The sequence below is a fragment of the Orycteropus afer genome, unplaced genomic scaffold (genome assembly GCF_000298275.1).
Source record: "Orycteropus afer afer isolate SDZICR_OR568_19922 unplaced genomic scaffold, OryAfe1.0 scaffold00034, whole genome shotgun sequence".
Lineage (NCBI taxonomy): Eukaryota > Metazoa > Chordata > Mammalia > Tubulidentata > Orycteropodidae > Orycteropus > Orycteropus afer.
In genome coordinates this window covers 14,112,554-14,129,564 of record NW_006921621.1, presented here as the reverse complement: position 1 = coordinate 14,129,564, position 17,011 = coordinate 14,112,554, and the positions used below count along the sequence as shown (strand labels likewise).

At 43.7% G+C, this 17,011-nt stretch overlaps 1 protein-coding gene across 1 annotated transcript; it reads right to left on the bottom strand.

Annotated features, from left to right (window-relative positions):
* Window positions 1–4,364: 4,364 nt before the first annotated feature.
* On the bottom strand, window positions 4,365–12,134 carry MRPL14 (mitochondrial ribosomal protein L14). The gene is made up of 2 exons (XM_007936193.2): window positions 12,064–12,134; window positions 4,365–4,731 (listed from the first exon to the last, which is right to left on the bottom strand). The coding sequence occupies exons 1-2, from the start codon at window positions 12,132–12,134 to the stop codon at window positions 4,365–4,367; spliced, it is 438 nt and encodes a 145-aa protein (XP_007934384.1).
* Window positions 12,135–17,011: the final 4,877 nt, after the last annotated feature.

Below are 17,011 nucleotides of genomic sequence, written 5' to 3'. Positions count from 1 at the left end.
TGGGGAAAGTGGATAGCAAATTAGATTCCAGTTTGCAAAGTGATAGGGCAGCTGGAAAAAAAGCAAAGCTGAGGCTATTCTGGGCTGTGTGCTGAAGGCCTGCGTCACCGATGGAGTGTGGCTCTGGCCACCCGACTTTGTTGAAACCACAGGCCTCCAGTGGTCAGCTCAGAACACCTTGGGAGGAGTGGCTAAGTCCATGGAAGACCCAAGGAAGGGACAGCAAAGACAGAGAAGAGAGTCGTTTGAATGATTTAGGTAAACCTCAGAAGCAGGGAGGTGGGTGAAGGGATGCCGCAGAGGGCCAGCACCCAATAAGCACGTGAAAGGATGAAGACACTTGTGCTGACTAAGGGCCGAGGAAGAAGTAAGCCTGACCCCAGAAAGCAAATGACCCGAGAAGACAGGGCAGCTCAGGTCAAGCGGCTCAGGTCGGAGCAAATGCCCAACTCCAGAGCAGACAGTGTGGGTGCCGGGCTAGGAACAATTCGGCTTTTCACCTTCATACAAAGGCTTTTCCTCCCACTGCCTCTGGGAAGCAGGGCAGAAAGCTGAGGAGTTAAGAGCCTGTGGAGTAACCAGCTGCTGCAGCTGCGAGAAATACCTCTGGCAAAGCAGGCCCTGGGTTTGGTATGATTCCTTCTCTTGGCCACATTCAACCACTATATTCCTCTTGGTCTCTTGCCCACATTCAACCACTATAGCAGAGTATGTCAGCCATAGATTCTACCAGCCCCTCCACAGGACCAGATGGAAGGGGTATTAGCTCTTAAAATACCCAGAGGTCCTTGAATCAAGCTTAGTCAGAGGAGGAGAGGGGAGCAGTACACTCCTCCATTGGGAAGATGTAGAACCAAGAGCCTCTTCTACTTTGCAGTCAAGGCTTCTGGGACTGTGGGCTCTAAGGTGTGTCCATTGAATTCAGGGAAAATCAGAAAGCCACTCTCTAGGACCTCAGCTCATAAGAATCAATTCAAGATGGAGAGGACTCATCACTGCAAAAGTAAGACTCAATAATATGGTGAGAAGACCTCTGGATTAGAAGTCACAAGATCTGGTTTTGAAGACAGCTTTACCACTTATTAACTGTAGGACCCTGAGAAATCATATTTCTGCTAAAACAGTGTCCTCATCTAAAAATGCCAAGACTAAGGACTGTGAGGAACACCAAGAATGTACATATGCATGAGTGCTTTCAAAATATACCAAGTGCTATTCCAAAGTGATTATTTATACCCAGCTATGTACCTGATATCTTTGATGTATCAAAGGCATCTCCACTCAGCTTGCCCACTGCTCATGCTCATGCTCTTCCCTCTCTATCCTCACAATCATGGGCCTCTCCTGATGTTCTTGTTAGGTGCCATCAAGTTGGCTCTGACTCACAGCAACCCTACATACAACAGAACAGAACACTGCCCAGTCCTGTGCCAGCCTCACAATCCTTGCTATATCCGAGCCCATCATTGCAGCCACTGTGTCAGTGCATCTCACTGAGGGCCTTCCCCTTGTTTGCAGACCCTCCACTTTACCAAGCATGATATCCATCTCCAGGGAATGGGCCTTTCTGACAACACGACCAAAGAAGATGAGACAAAATCTGGCCATTTTCCTAGATCACCTAAACCCTAAAACCCATGTTTTGGTTACCTAGTGCTGTCTGACAGGAATATACCACAAATGAGATGGCTTTCAACAAACAGGAGTTTATTCTCTTAGAATAGGAGGCTTTGAGTCTGAGTTCAAAGTGCCAGGCCCTAGGGGCTAGATGAAAGTCCTTCAACCTTGGGCTTCAGTTCTGCCTCCTGCTCCTGGCCCACTGAAGCTGGAAGCTTTTCTTCACTCAGACAGCTGCTGGCTGCTGAGGCTGACAAACCCAAGGTCAACAAACAAAAAGGCACAGTCCCAATATTACCAAACAACACAGCAGGCCATTGATTCAAATCCACTGAAAGTCCCAAGATCGGCAGAGCATGGCAGGCTACTGAACAACTGGGCCACATGCAGGGTTCAAGCATGCCATAAGCTAAAGACGATTCTCAAAGCTGCTTCTTATATACAGGAAGCAGACCATATCGCTAAAGCAGCTACTCAGCTGCTTGTGGTAGATCCCACCATGGAGTTGATTGCCTCTCATCATGGGGAATAACTACCACCAGTCACCCAGCCACTTAACCAGGCCTAGCCAAGCTGACACACAAACTTAACTACCACATCACCTGTGGCCTTTTTCAAAACCTTGTATCAACCCATTACCACGTCTAGTCCACTGTACCTCCTAAAGGCCTCTGCACCCCACCATTACTACCCTGGTCTAAGATATCATTATCTTACAGATCTACTCCAAGAGCCTATCATCCATTCTGGTCTCCACAGGGTTCCCATTAATTCGGGTCCCCACAGGGTTCCCATTGTCCTCAATGAGGACCACATTGTTGGAGTCAAACCTAGGGGGTCATCCAGGCACCAGGCATGTGATGTCCCAAAGCCCCTCTCCACAGAGCAAATCTAATCAGTCTCCCCTACCACCACTCCTACTCCACTTACTGAATACTCTATAAGAGCATTTCACACCATGCCAATGCTCTCAGGATAAAAAGACCTCCTCTGTGGAGGCTTACAAGGTCCTTTCTTCTCTTCCCACCCTCATTCTATACTATGTCCCTCCTGCTTTCCCTGCTCCAGCCACACTGGCTTTTTGTTTCTGGTACTTACCCCATTTCCCACTGCCACATGGTTTTACACATGCCCTTCCCTCGGCCTGGAACATTTTTCCCTCCTCTTTCAACCAACTAATGCCTACTCATTTATTTTTTATTAAGGTCTAAAGTACATAAAGTGCACTAAAGTGTACAACTCAATAATAATTTTTTAATAAATGTATACACTCATGTAACTCCCACTCGGATCCAGTTCCTATATCCAGTAAGGTTCCCTCTTGTCCCTTTCTAATCAACACCCACCCCTCCTCTTCCCCCAGGTAACCACTGCTCTAACTTCTATCATAATGTGTGTTCATTCCTCAGACTACAACTGATGCAACCCTTTCTCAGGGAACCTGCCTTCAATCTTATTGAAAAAGTCTAGTCCCTTTATCATAGACAACTGTTTTACTTCAGGTTTCACATTTGTTTGTGTTATTATGTGATTCATGTCAGTCTCCCTGGGGACATGGTAAGCTCTATGAGAGGGCAAGGACTATCTCTGCTTTTGCTCACCTTTGTTTTCCCAGTGCTAGAACATACACAGTAGTGATAACAGAAAGTAGCTAATACCTATCAAGTGCTTCTTACTACCAAGTACTAATTTCAACCTCACATCAATCCTATCAAGTAGGTACCATTATTATGCGCCCATTTTACAAGTGAGAACACTGAGGCACAGAAGCTAAATAACTTGTCCAAAGTCAGTAAGTGTTAAGTGGTAGAGTCAGGATTCAAGCCCAGGCAGCCTGGCTAGTCTATATTCTTAACTATTACACTATTCTGCCTCTCACAGGCCATTTAGATTTAATGAGAAAGTGCTCTGAGATATTTTGAATGAATAAATAAAGGAATTAATAAATAAGTTGAAGAGATTCTATCAAAAGAACTAAGGAAGCCCCAAATCTCCCCAAGGAGACCAACAAATAGACAGAAGATAAGCTGTCATTTAATCACCTGCACAGGCACAAGATTATATCATCCACAAAATACGGGGACTTACCCATTTTGCCAGCAGCCATGGGAAGAAGCGCTACACTCCTGGACTCAGAGGAGCCCTCTGGTCCCTAGTGGAAGGGGCACACGAGGTAGAGAGGATTACTGTCTGGGTTCTACCACCTAAAGGAAATGTTCCCCTAGATTAAGCAAGACCCTCTGCTCTTATTCCATGCTGACACAGTAATACTCATAACTATTTAGTGTCTCAAGCTCTCCAACAGGAAATGGATATCCTGCATGGCAAAAAAATAAGAGATGTGGTTAGAAAGTGAGAGACTGGATCCACTATACATTTATAATTGGCATTTCATGTATACTTGTTTTCTAGAGCCTGACTGTCTTGAATGAATCATATTATAGAATCCAAACTAGAAAAGCAAGGCCTAGACCCTGGCACCAAGGTTACTCCATACAAAGACAGCCATCTTGTGTGACCTGACATGGGTCAGCCATCTTGTAATTGCTTCCACACCATTTACCTCATAAGCACATCCTAAAAAGCTCAGGAGGAAAACACACATGAAAAGGTTTATTTTTTCACAAGACACCGTTACCCAATGTGAAAGAAGTAGCCACCTGGCCCCAAGTTCCCTCTTAGGGGAGGTGCAGTTCCTGGAACTGCTGCATTCATGAGCCCACTATAGCCTGAGGCCTGGGCTTTCCTCACACAAAGTTCTGAGCAATGGCCAGCACCTTGGAATACTCGCCTTCCCTCTGGCGCAGGCTGGTGGGGATGGGTGTCTTAATTCGGGTCCCCACAGGGTTCCCATTGTCCTCAATGAGGACCACATTGTTGGAGTCAAACCTAGGGGTCATCCGGGCACCAGGCATGCGATGTCCCACAATGAGGGCCTTTTTCTTCTGTCCCTTGATGGCCACCAGTATCCGGTCGCCCACCTTGCCCACCCCATTCTTGGTATAGACATGGATGCAGCGAGGAGGACGGTGGTATGAGGTGTTCCCCAGGGCGCTGTTGTCCACCACACGCACCCGGGTCATCTTCTGAATGGCACTGAGACTCCCAGTGGTGCTGTGAGAGAAAGAAAAAAGTCTGAGATCTATGTCTCTCCAGGTCAAGGTGCAGAGGTCTCCTAAGAGGCCAAGGCCTGGGAGACAGTGTGCATTCACAACACAGACGCTGAGCACAATACAACCCTGGGCAGCTCATTGGGAGCCCTGACAGAAAGCCAGAAGCTTGTGAATACTTATCTGTAGGTCCTGGTGGCACAACAATTAAACGCTCAGCTGCTAACTAAAAGGTTGGTAGTTCGAACCCACCAGCAGAATCGTGGGACAAAGACCTGGTGATCTGCTCCCATAAGGATTATAGCCTAGAAAACCCTATGGGTCACTTCTACTCTGTCACATGGGGTCGTTACGAGTTGAAGCTCATTTAACTGCACACAACAACCTGTCTGAAGCAGTTAATTATTGGAAGTGAACTAAGAAATAAAAATGACGAGTTCTTACTTATCTGTACCAAAAACAGTCTCCTTGGCAATCAGTAGCTTCTGCTGTTGAGTAAAGATATCAATTTGGATGGGTGTAAAGAGAAGTTTATTCTTGTTAATAATGAACTCCATGACAGCCTTAACTCTGAAGAACTTGGAAGACTTAAAGGGATCCCTTTTATGGGCGAGGCCTCACACAATGTTTATCCTGCAAAACCTGCTCCCTGAGAACCACACACTTATTCTCAATTTGTTTTCATCTAGTATGTTTCTGGGAACCAGAAGATAAGAATAAGTAAGTATACTAAGGTAGTCCCTTGATACGACACAGCAGAAACTAGAAATAAGTCAAAGAAACACTCTTGTGTTTGAACATTTTTTCACACTAGAAAGAAATTGTTTTTCAATGAGTATCTATTAAAAGGCAGATAAACTATTAAGCAATCTGATTGAAGTGGGATTTCCACTTTCCTGAGCTGGTACCTTAAATGCTGGCATTCTCCAGGCTAACCCTAAGTCCCCTTCTCTCATTCTATATGCTTTTTTTTGGCAATTCTATCCATCCCCATTGCTTCCAACTAACAAATTCCATCTCCAGCCTTACCTCTCTCCTGCATTCTAGTCCTATATGTCCACTCCTTGAACTCTCCACAACATGTCCTACAGAGACTGCAAACTCAGTAAGGCCCAAAGTGACCTCATTGCTAGCCCGTGCAAAACTCCTCCTACTGCTGCATTTCTTATCCACACAATGGCTTCTCCAGAAACTGCAGCTCCCAAGCCGTAAGCCTCTCTCTACCAACATTCACTGGCCACCAAGTCTTACTGACATTACCTCCTAAACACCTCTGTTCTTTCTCTTTACTTCCACTGGCATTGATTCAGCAGGTCACTCTCTCACACCGAGACTACTATATTCATGTCCTAGTAGGTCCCACTGTACCTCACTCAAGCCGACAGAGCTGTCTTTAGAATACGAAAAGGATGCCCTCCCCTGCTTAGGCATGCTCCGTAGTTCCCCACTGTCCACAACTGCCAACAAGCTGGACTTGACTGACCTGCCTCCTATAGTCCATCAGCTCCTACATTCACATCTCCTCTCTATGCCCCCATAGCCAAAAATGCTGCAGTTCAAGCAGACGTGCTGCTCAGCACCCCTACCGAGGGCCTGGCCTCCTTCTCTTCTGGGAAGCCCACCTTCACTCCCCTTTTTGCCTCCACCATTTGCAGCCCTTGCCTCAGGCTTTCCAAAGCACCGTACAAATGTCTATTATTATACTTGTCACATTTTCTTGTAGTTATTTGTTTTCAAGTTTATTCCCTTGGCCAACTATGAGTTTTCTCAGAGCAGAAAATGATTCTTATTCATTTCTGTATGGTCATCCCCAGGCACAGCGCTCAATAAAGGCTTGTGGAATGAGTGCATGAATGGGGTCAAGAGACATGTTCGCCAACAGGAATGTGAGCTGTGCTCTCCGTCCCTGGCTTAGCCTCTAAAGGAGAGGTTGTCACACTTCTATCATGCTTGAGTTTTGGACAAAGAGTATGTAATGCTAGGGCAATTTTTTTTTCCCCAAATGATTGTTTTCAAAAGACAGGGTATCAGCTGGCAGGATGAAGTGCCTAGGTTCGAAGGTGAAGGACTACAGACACAGTTTACAAAGACAGTGCTCTGCACCCTACTTCGGTAAGTAGCATCTGGGGTCTTAAAAGCTTGCAAGCAGCTCTCTAAGATACAACTATTGGTCTCTTCCTGTCCAGAGCAAAGGAGAGTGAAGGAAACCAAAGACTCAAGGGAGCATTTAGTCCAAAGGGCTAATGGACCACAGGAATCAGAGTCTATGTGACCCTGAGCCAGAAGAACTAGATGGCCTGGCTACCAACTGACCACTCTGACTGGGATCACAACAAAGGGTCTGGACAGATACTGGAGGAATCCCTGACACTACAGCCCTAAGACACCCTTCTGACTTGGAACTAGAACCATTCCCAGAGACCATTTTTTCAGCAAAATAGCAGATAGGCTCACAAAATAGATGATAAGACCCAAGAAGAACATGTTCCTTAGAACAATCAATTATATGAGATCAAAAGGACAGCATTTGGATCCTCAGCCTATACGACTAAGAGACTGGAAGAACTACATGATGCCTGGCTACCAATGTCAACCACTCAGAGAGGGATCTGTGTAGGAGATCCTGGATAGAGTAGGAGAAAAATGTGGACCAAACTCAAAATCATGAAGAAAAAAAAGGGACCAGGTTTGTTGCTCTGATACAGCCTGGTGGAACCCCTGAGACTATGGTCCCCAGCTTCCCTTTAAGTCTGGAATTAAACCTACTCCTGTGGCTTCCAGCCAAATAAAAGACAGGCATACGAGCTGAACATTTACATTAGATAGAGACACTCTTTGGAGAGATCAATCATGGGAGAATAGAAGAGCTGTGTATGCACAGGGAGACAGCTCAGGAGGCAGGAGAACACGGGAGGGAAGGACACAGGGAAGAGGTGGCTATGGGGAGGAAGTGGGAGGAGAGCTGTTGCACTGTGGGAGATTACAGTTAATATCATGAGATAAAGTGTGTATGAACTGCTGTATGGAAGATATGGAAGATGAATTTGCTCTGCAAACTTTTGTCTAAATCACAATAAAATAAAAAGGGCAGCATTTGCCCAAAAGTAAAGATAAGGTGGCAGGAGGGGGTAGAAATTTTGGATGAAAGGAAATGGGGAAGCCAGGGCAGAAATGGGGAGAGTGCTGACACATAGTAGGGAATGCAACCAATGTCAAGGAACACTTTATGTACAAACTATCAAACCATCAGCAATGTGTTTTGGGTCTGTCCCTTGTTTCTCCTGCTTTATCTTGCTTCTTTGTGTGGGCTGTGATGCTCTGTTGTCTCTGAGGTACTGTGATGTTTTTGTATTTATATTTAATTGGTGATTGTATATTGGAGTGTAATTTGCTCTGTAAATTTTCACTGAAAGTATAATTAAAAAAAGTTTAAAAATAAAAGAGGGAGACTTACAGTAAGATGGCAGAATAGGCAGACAGGCGACACAGACCCTCTTCAACAAAGAAAAGAAAAACCAATTGGCAGAGATACAGAAGATAATCCTGGAGCCCTAAGCTCTGAAAGGAATTATACGGAAGTGGATTAGGCACCAACTAGTGGAAAAACCTGAACAAAAACAGTGAGTACAGAGATGGTCAGAGCTGCGGACTGTCAGCTACTCTGACAAGACCAACAGCCTGGGTATTTCCAAGTAGTGTATGGACCTCAGAATTGACCTGAAGATCAGCCCTGGTCACCAAGGGCTGCAGGGACAACTGTGCTGGTGGCCTATGACTAGGAAGGGAAACAAGGAGGGAGACGACCTGAGTCATTGACTTTCCACTGCTGGAGGGCAAAGCCATTTTGATTGCTTACACATGGCAGCCATTTTGGATATTTAAAGTGACCAAGGGTGCAGCCATTTTGAATCTTTACAAGTGGAAACCATTTTGGATTTTAAAGTGATAGCATTCTTATTTGGATTCTAGGGACCAAAGGATAGGCTCTGTTTGCCAAGGATGGCAGGGGAATACAAAGGCTAACAACAGGAAAGGAGACAGGTGGTGAGTGTATAAGTGCTGTCAATTAGCAAACAGAGGAGCACAGTACCCTGCTTGTGTAGGTAACATACAAAGAAAACAAAAATTGTGGGCAAGTCACTCCAATATACAATCACCAATTAAATATAAATACAAAAACATCACAATGCCTCAGAGACAACAGAGCATCACAGCCCACACAAAGAAGCAAGATAAAGCAGGAGAAACAAGGGACAGACACAAAACACATCGCTGAGGAAGATGCAGCATTGGAACTCCCTGACAAAGAATTGAGAACAATTTCAAAAGACAATACAAGAAAAAAAATGACAAAATAAATGAAAAATTAGAAATGATACAAATTCTATAAACAGAAATCCAGAGGATTAATACTAAATTTTCAGAAATAGATAAGACACTGAATGGGCAAAGGAGCAGAATTGAATCAATGGAAGACAGAATTAGAGAGATTGAAGGCAAATACCTGAACACTTCTTTGGAAAGAAAAAAGATCAAAACAAAATGAAGAAAGCCTAAAGTTCATGTGGGATACCATCAAAAGAAGTAACTTAAGTGCAATCAGAATTTCAGAACAGGAAGACACAAAGAAAACTGTCAAAGATTTGTTGGAAGAGAATTTCCCTGGTATGATGAAAGATGAGAATATATCCATTCAGGAAGTCCAATGAACCCAAAGCAGGATAGACCCCAAAAGAAAATCACCCAGGCATATCATCATCAATCTTACCAAAGCCAAAGACAAAGAAAGAATCATGAGAGCGGCATGGGAAAAACGAAAAGTGACCTACAAGGGGCAACCAATAAGACTAAGCTCGGCTTTCTCGAAAGACAGAAACCATGCAGACGAGAAGACAGTGGGATGGTATATATAAAACACTGAAAGAGAAAAATTTCCAACCAAGAATTATGTACCCAGTAAAACTGTCGTTCAAATATGATGGTGAAATTAGGACATTTCCAGATAAGCATAAATTAAGGGAATTTGCTAAAACCAGACCAACCTTGCAAGAGATTCTAAAGGGTGCTCTTTTTTGTTGTTGTTCTTTTTTGTTTTTTGTGATTTGGGTGAAAATTTACAGAGCAAATTCACTTTCTACACAGCAGTTCATATACACTTTGTCTCTTGACATTGACTACAATTTACCACAATGTAACAGTTCCCCTCCCACTTCCTCCCCATAGTTACCTCTTCCCTGTGTCCATCTCTCCACACACTCCTGCCCTGAGCTATCTCCCTGTGCATAAGCAGCCCTTCTTTCTCCCTTGATTGTTCTCTCCAAGGGGTGTATCTACCTCAGGTAAATGTTCAACTTCATATACCTATCTTTTGTTTGGCTGGAAGCCACAGGTGTGGGTTCAATTCCAGACCTGAAGGGCAGCTAGGGGCCATAGTCTCAGTGTTCCACCAGGCTCTATCAGACCAGCAAACCTGCCCCCCCCCCCCGCTTTTTTCTTCAAATGATTTTGAGTTTTGTTCCACATTGTTCTCCTTCTCTATCCAGGATCTCCCACATAGATCCCCCTCCAAGTGGTTCACAGTGGTAGCTGGGCACTATCTAGTTCATCTGGTCTCATAGTTATATAGGCTATAGATCGCATGGTGTACCAGTCACTAGGATTAATTGTTTCCATGAATCTTTGGTTTTCTTCATTCTTCTTTGCTCTGCATGAGGAGAGACCCATCATTGCATCTAGATGGCTGCTGCAAGCTTTTAAGATCCCAGTCGCTACTCACCAAAGTAGGAGGTGGAACAATGTTTTGTGTAGTATGTTATGCCAATTGAGCTTGATGGCTAAAGGGTGCCCTTTGGACAGAGAAGCAACAACAGCCAACAACAACTGACCATTAACACACATGATAATATAATCCAGAAACCAACCCAGCTATGGAAGTATCCAAAGTAAACAAACCTACAAGATTGTAAACAGGGAACGAGAGACATTAATTGACAAACGAGGACAACTACAAACCAAAAAGAAGGGAAAAACTGTGTCGTTACAGGACTTCTACATGGTAGGGAAGTCAAGACAACTATAAGATAGAATGCACTGTTCTAAACTTGGGAAGAAAACTATAAATCACAGGGTAACCTCAAAGACAAATGATAAACATTCACATCAAAAAAGAGGACCAGCATAAATATTCAGCAAATACTAAAACAATAGCAATGAAGGAAGTGATAACATGATTCATAAACAAAACAAGCTCAGCATAGAAATTATATGGAACAAAGAAATCAATACCACGAAAAAGCACAGAACAAAAAATGACAGCAACAAATTCATATTTGCTGATAATTACATATCTGGCAAGGGACTTATCTCTAAGATTTACAGCAGAAGAGTGGATGATGAAACTATGGTACATATACATAATGGAATGCTATGCAGCACTAAAGAATAATGTAGAGTCTGCAAAACACTGCGTAATATGGATGGACTTGGAGGACATTATGCTGAGTGACATAAGTCAATCACAGAAGGACAAATATAGTATTAGTTTGTTGTTGTGGAAGGTCAAGGAAAGGTTTATATATGGAGGGAAACTCTTTGTTGGTTACTAGGGGTGGGAGGGGAAGGGTGGGAACACTGCACACACACAAAAAAATGCACTGAGCCATGTCACTTTAGTTTTGTGTATTTCACTGTACATGTGTTTCAATAACATGCATTAAAAATAAATAAATAAATAAATAAATAAGAGGGTTTTAATACACTAGGGGAATGACAAGGTCCCAAGATGTTAGATTCAATACAAGAGTCTTGCAAAGACTGAAAAGTAGCAGCTTCTACCATACCCCATTCCCTATCCCACCTCCAGGGAACACAGTGGTTAAGGTACTTGGCTGCTAACCAGAAGGTCAGAGGTTCAAACCCATCAGCTGCTCTGCAGGAGAAAGATAAGGCTATCTACTTCCGTAAAAACTTACAGCCTTGGAAACCCTGTGGGTCACTATGAGTCAGAATCCACTTGATGGCAGTAAATTTGGTTTTGATTTGGATCCCACTTCCAACAGTATTGTCATCTCCTTACCTACCCCCACTATAATTACCTGAAGAAACCCCAGCTCAGCCTGACTCTCTGAGCTTCCCCTGGTCCCCATGTACCTCCCTGATTTTCTATTCCTTTTCCAGTCACCCCAGTCCCCAGCCCTGGCTCAAAACCCTCACTTATTACTCAATAATTTAACCCATCCTTGATTCGTTATCTTCAAATTGTTTCTAGATGAAGCTTGAAGTGAAGGGAGAAAAAACACAGTAACGCTCAGGAGGCTTTCTCAGTGGGGAAAGTTACCTGAAGCAGCGCTGGCTGATGTCTCTCCTTACATGGGCGAGGGAGCCCCAGAGCCTAGGATAGAAAGCCATGGAGATCCCGATATGGCAAATCCTGTAGGAAAAGGGGGGAAAAGATTTATTTCTAAACCGGAGTCCTTACTCAGAGCCAGCTTTCTTTATAAAAGACTGTTGGGGACTTGTGTGGGAGAGACGGCACTTCTAGCACAAGACTGTTAGTCACTAAATATAAATCTCAATGGTTAGAAGATACACAGATGATTAGACACTCTAAGGAACACTAGCGCCAGTTTTGCTGATTCACGTTCTAACTCTGGGACTGGAGGGCTGAAATGGTCCACATCAGCACCAAGCACATCTTCATCATTACATAGGTAGGAAGAAAATAGGAATCTTCTCGTATACACCCAGCCAGTGACCACTTCCCAAGTCTTCTATGTAGGAAAATTTCACACTGTCACCCCTGTTGACATTCCTGTGCCTTCTGAAACCTGAACTTCAACTCCCTGAGAGAAAGCAGATTATATAAACAACTGCCAGTTTGTTGCCCAAGTTGTCTGTGATCACATTACCTTCTCCCCAAATGTAAGAGCTAGAATACCTATAGTACAAAGCTTGCAAAGCAGAGCCAAAAGCTGCCTTTGCTAAGCCACTGACCACAGTCTACTTTTGGGTGAGTCTCCCAAACAACAATGGGACATAGAAAAAACATACACACCATACTACAGCTGAAAGTGGGTTCTAGGAGAGCAAGTTCGGGATGAAAAACCAAAAACCAACCCAGGACTCTTGACTCCAGCTTGCAGAACCTCAATCTCACCACTCTCTAACTAACATGTCAGTCCCCAGCTTTAAGGCCATGTTTAAGGAAAACTAACAGCTAGTAATTCCAGCTGTACAACATGCCTGCTCTTTCATCCAGACATTTGGCTACAGAGGGCCTCATTCAAGAGCTCTGGCAAGAAAGACTCTGAGCCTTGGCCACTGCAGTATTTACACATAACTTTGCCTTGCACAAGTTCAAAGCACCTCAGATAAGATTTTATTTTAAAAGACTGGGAAAAAAACAACCACTATTTACTTCCAAGGAATACCTAGACACTCCATACATGCTTTAACTATAGATCAGCCTCAAATCCAAATCTTACACTCTAGTGTTTTCCTTAAGACATCAGACTGTCTTATTTGGCATTGGCAAAAATACAACCATGATCAGAAAATTAAATACAAAAAAAAAGGAGGCTAACTTCTAGAACTATCAACATTTGACAGCATAGAATCAAAGACTAACACATGAGGCCAGCTTTCCTTTTTACCAGCTAAGTGACCCTGGACAAAAAACTTCTGAATTTGAGTCTCCCCTTCTGTTGCCGTTAGGTGCCATCAAGCTGGTTCCAACAAATAGCAACCCCATGTACGACCGGAAGAAACACGGCTTTGTGCTGCACCATCCTCACAATCATTGCTGTTTGAGTCCACTGGTGCAGCCACTATGTCAATCCATCTCAATAAGGGTCTTATTCTTTCTCTATTTTATGAAGCATGATGTCTTTCTCCAGGGACTGGCCCCTCCTGATAACATGTCCAAAGTACTCGCCATCCTCACTTCTAAGGAGCATTCTGGCTGTACTTCTTCCAAGACAGATTTGTTTGCTCTTTTGGCAACACCATAATTCAAAGGCATCAATTCTTACTCAGTCTTCCCTATTCATTGTCCACCTTTCGTATGCATATGAAATGAATGAAAATGCCATAGCTTGGGTCAGGTGAACCTTAGTCCTCAAAGTGACATCTTTGCTTTTTAACACTTTAAATGTCTTTTGCAGCAGAGGGCAACCTGGTGGTGCAGTGGTTACGTGCTCAGCTGCTAACTGAAAAGGTGAGAGTTCTAAACCCACCAGCCACTCTGAGGGAGAAAGATGAGGCAGTCTGCTTCTATAAAGATTTACAATCTTGGATACCCCATGGGGCAGTTCTACTCTGTCCTTTAGGGTCACTATGAGTCAGAATTGATTCGATGGCAATGGGTTTGGTTTCTTGGGTTTGTTTTTGCAGCAGATTTGCCCAATGCAATATACCATTTGATTGCTTGACTGTTGCTTTTATGGGCACTGATTGTGGATCCAAGCAAAATGAAATCCTTGACAACTTCAGTATTTTCTGTTTATCATGATGTCGCTTATGGGTCCAGCTGTAAGGATTTTTGCTTTCTTTATGTTGAGGTATAATCCATACTGAAGGCTGCAGTCTTTGATCTTCATCAGCAAGTGCTTCAAGTCATCTTCACTTTCAACAAGCAAGGTTTGTCATCTGCATATTGAAAGTTGTTAATGAGTCTTCCTCCAATCCTAATGACTGCTATATTCTTCTTCATATAGTTCAGCTTGGGAGCTCTGGTAGCATAGTGGCTAAGGCACTTGACTGCTAACCAGACGGCTGGCGGTTCAAACCCACCAGCCACTCCTCGGAAGGAAGGTTGGGCAATCCTACTTCCGTAGTGATACTGCCTCGGAAACCCAAGGAGGGGTCGCTATGAGTCAGGTCTGACTCGACGGCACATAACAACAACAACAACATAGTTCAGCTTCTCAGATATTTGCTACACAGACTGAATAGGTATGGTGAAAGGATACAACCCTGACACACACTTTTTCTGATTCTAAACCATGACTTATCTTCTGGTTCTGTTCGAACAAGTGCCTCTACATAGATCTATGTACAGCTTCCATGTAAATTAAGTGTTCTGGAATTCCTATTCTTTGCAATATCCATAATGTGTTATGACCCACATAGTAGAATGTCTTTGCAGTCAATGAAACACAGGTAAGCATCATTCTGGTATTCTCTGCTTTCAGCCAAGATCCAATCATTATACCTACTCACAAGGTAGTTATGAGGATTCAATTAGAGAGCACTTAAAATTACTCTGGTAGCATAGTGCCTAAGGCACTGGACTGCTAACCAGAAGGCTGGCAGTTCAAACCCACCAGCCACTCCTCGGAAGGAAGGTTGGGCAATCCTACTTCCGTAGTGATACTGCCTCGGAAACCCAAGGAGGGGTCGCTATGAGTCAGGGCCGACTCGACGGCAAATAACAACAACAACAACAACAACCATCATAATCATCTAGTCATATCTCATTTCATGGATCAGGAAACCAAGAAACAGAGAAATTCAATGACATGTTTAAACTGTTGTTGTTGTCATGTGCTGTGGAGTCATTCCCGACTCATAGCGACCCCTCCTTGGGTTTCTGAGGCAGTATCACTACGGAAGTAGATTGCCCAATCTTTCTTCTGAGGAGTGGCTGGTGGGTTTGAACTGCCAGCCTTCTGGTTAGTAGTGCCTTAGGCACTACGCCACCAGAACTCCCCTATGTTTAAACTAGTCACAACTAAACCCCTCACAAATAGGCACAGAATCAGAAGCGGACCCAGCTTCTAGTCCAAGGGTCTTTCCACCACCCTTGGCAGCCCTGCACCACTATACAAAGCTCCTTTCCCCCAAAGTTGCTCAGTGTGTGACACAACTTTAAGAGCTACTGGTCTCTTTCTGTTTCCTTTCTCTATGTAATCATTTATTAAAGCCATAACACATCAAGTGCTGGGCTAAGTGCTTTACATGTACCATCTAATTTGAGTCGCACAAAAACTTTATGAAATGGGTATTATTTTTAGCCTCATTTTCTACATGAGGAAATGAGGCCCCCAGAGGTAAAATAATTTGCCCAAGGTCACACACTGTTATGGATTTAATTGTGTACCCCTCCAAAAAAATGTGTTATAAAATTATAATCTTTGTACCTATCCTATGGTTATAATCCCATTTGGGAATGGGTTGTCTTTGTTATGTTAATCAGGTAGGATTAGTGTAGGGAATATTTTGAGTCAATCTCTGTTGAAATGTAAAAGAGATTAAATGCAAACTAGAAGCAGAGATGAGGTAGGACAGATGTCAAGACGCATGGAAATCTCCCAGGAATCAGGAAGCAGAAGCTAAAGAGACAAGGAAGGACTTTCCTCCAGAGCTGACAGAGAAAGAAAGCCTTCTCCTAGAGCCAACACCCTGAATTTAGACATCCAGCCTCCTAAACTGTGAGAAAATTCATTTGTTTGTTAAAGCCATCCACTTGTGGTATTTCTGTTACAGCAGCACTGGAGAACTGAGACACATAGCCAGGAGTGACAAAGCTGAAATCTGAGCCCCAGCCGTCTGCTTCCAGAACCCTTGCTCTCAATCAACAGCGTAAAGTTGGTGATTTTCATTTAAATATTGATTATTTTTTCCAACTGTTAAATCATTCTCAATCCATCAAGAATACTCGGACATCCCAGGTACATTCAACACAATGCTCCGCTGAATCAACTGAAATGTACACAAACACCAGGTGAAAATCATTCACTTTAATCAAACTTGAGTTTTGAAGACAATTTGTAATGTAGGTGGCACAAAGTGCTCCACATTCTGAGCAATAAATAAAAACTGGCTTAAAAAAAAAAACAAAAAACCTCAGAAAACAGCCCTTCTGGTCTAGGCTGCAGTTTCCTTAAATCCCAGCCAAGATTTCTCATGAGAGCCTGGGAGAAAAGAGGCTGCTCAGCTTCTCCTCAGCACCCTCCAGATTAACCCAGCACCACCCACATTCCCTCTCCTGGGAGTTGCAACATCCTGCCTCTCCACATTTGCTTGGCTTCCTCCAGAACACTGATGTTAGTCCAAGAACTACAGAAGTGTCTGGGGGCTTCCCAGAACTCTCCTGACTTGAGTACCGTAGAAAACCCCACCTCAAGGCACCTCCCTAAAATCTGCAGGGCTGTCTATGCACAGAAACAGAGCCTTCCCAAAGCCAGGCCTCCTCTTGGGGCTTTGCTCACAAGCCTATGCTCATCTCCACCCAGCCAAATCTGGTGACCCAGCTCCAAACACAACTTCCACGAGAAGACTGTGTA

Coding starts and splice junctions, on each gene's coding strand:
- MRPL14 (XM_007936193.2), bottom strand. CDS start 12,134: ATGGCTTTCTATCCTAGGCTCTGGGGCTCCCTCGCCCATGTAAGGAGA. Junction 4,732..12,063: donor ATCAGCCAGCGCTGCTTCAG/GTAACTTTCCCC, acceptor TTTCTCTCACAG/CACCACTGGGAGTCTCAGTG.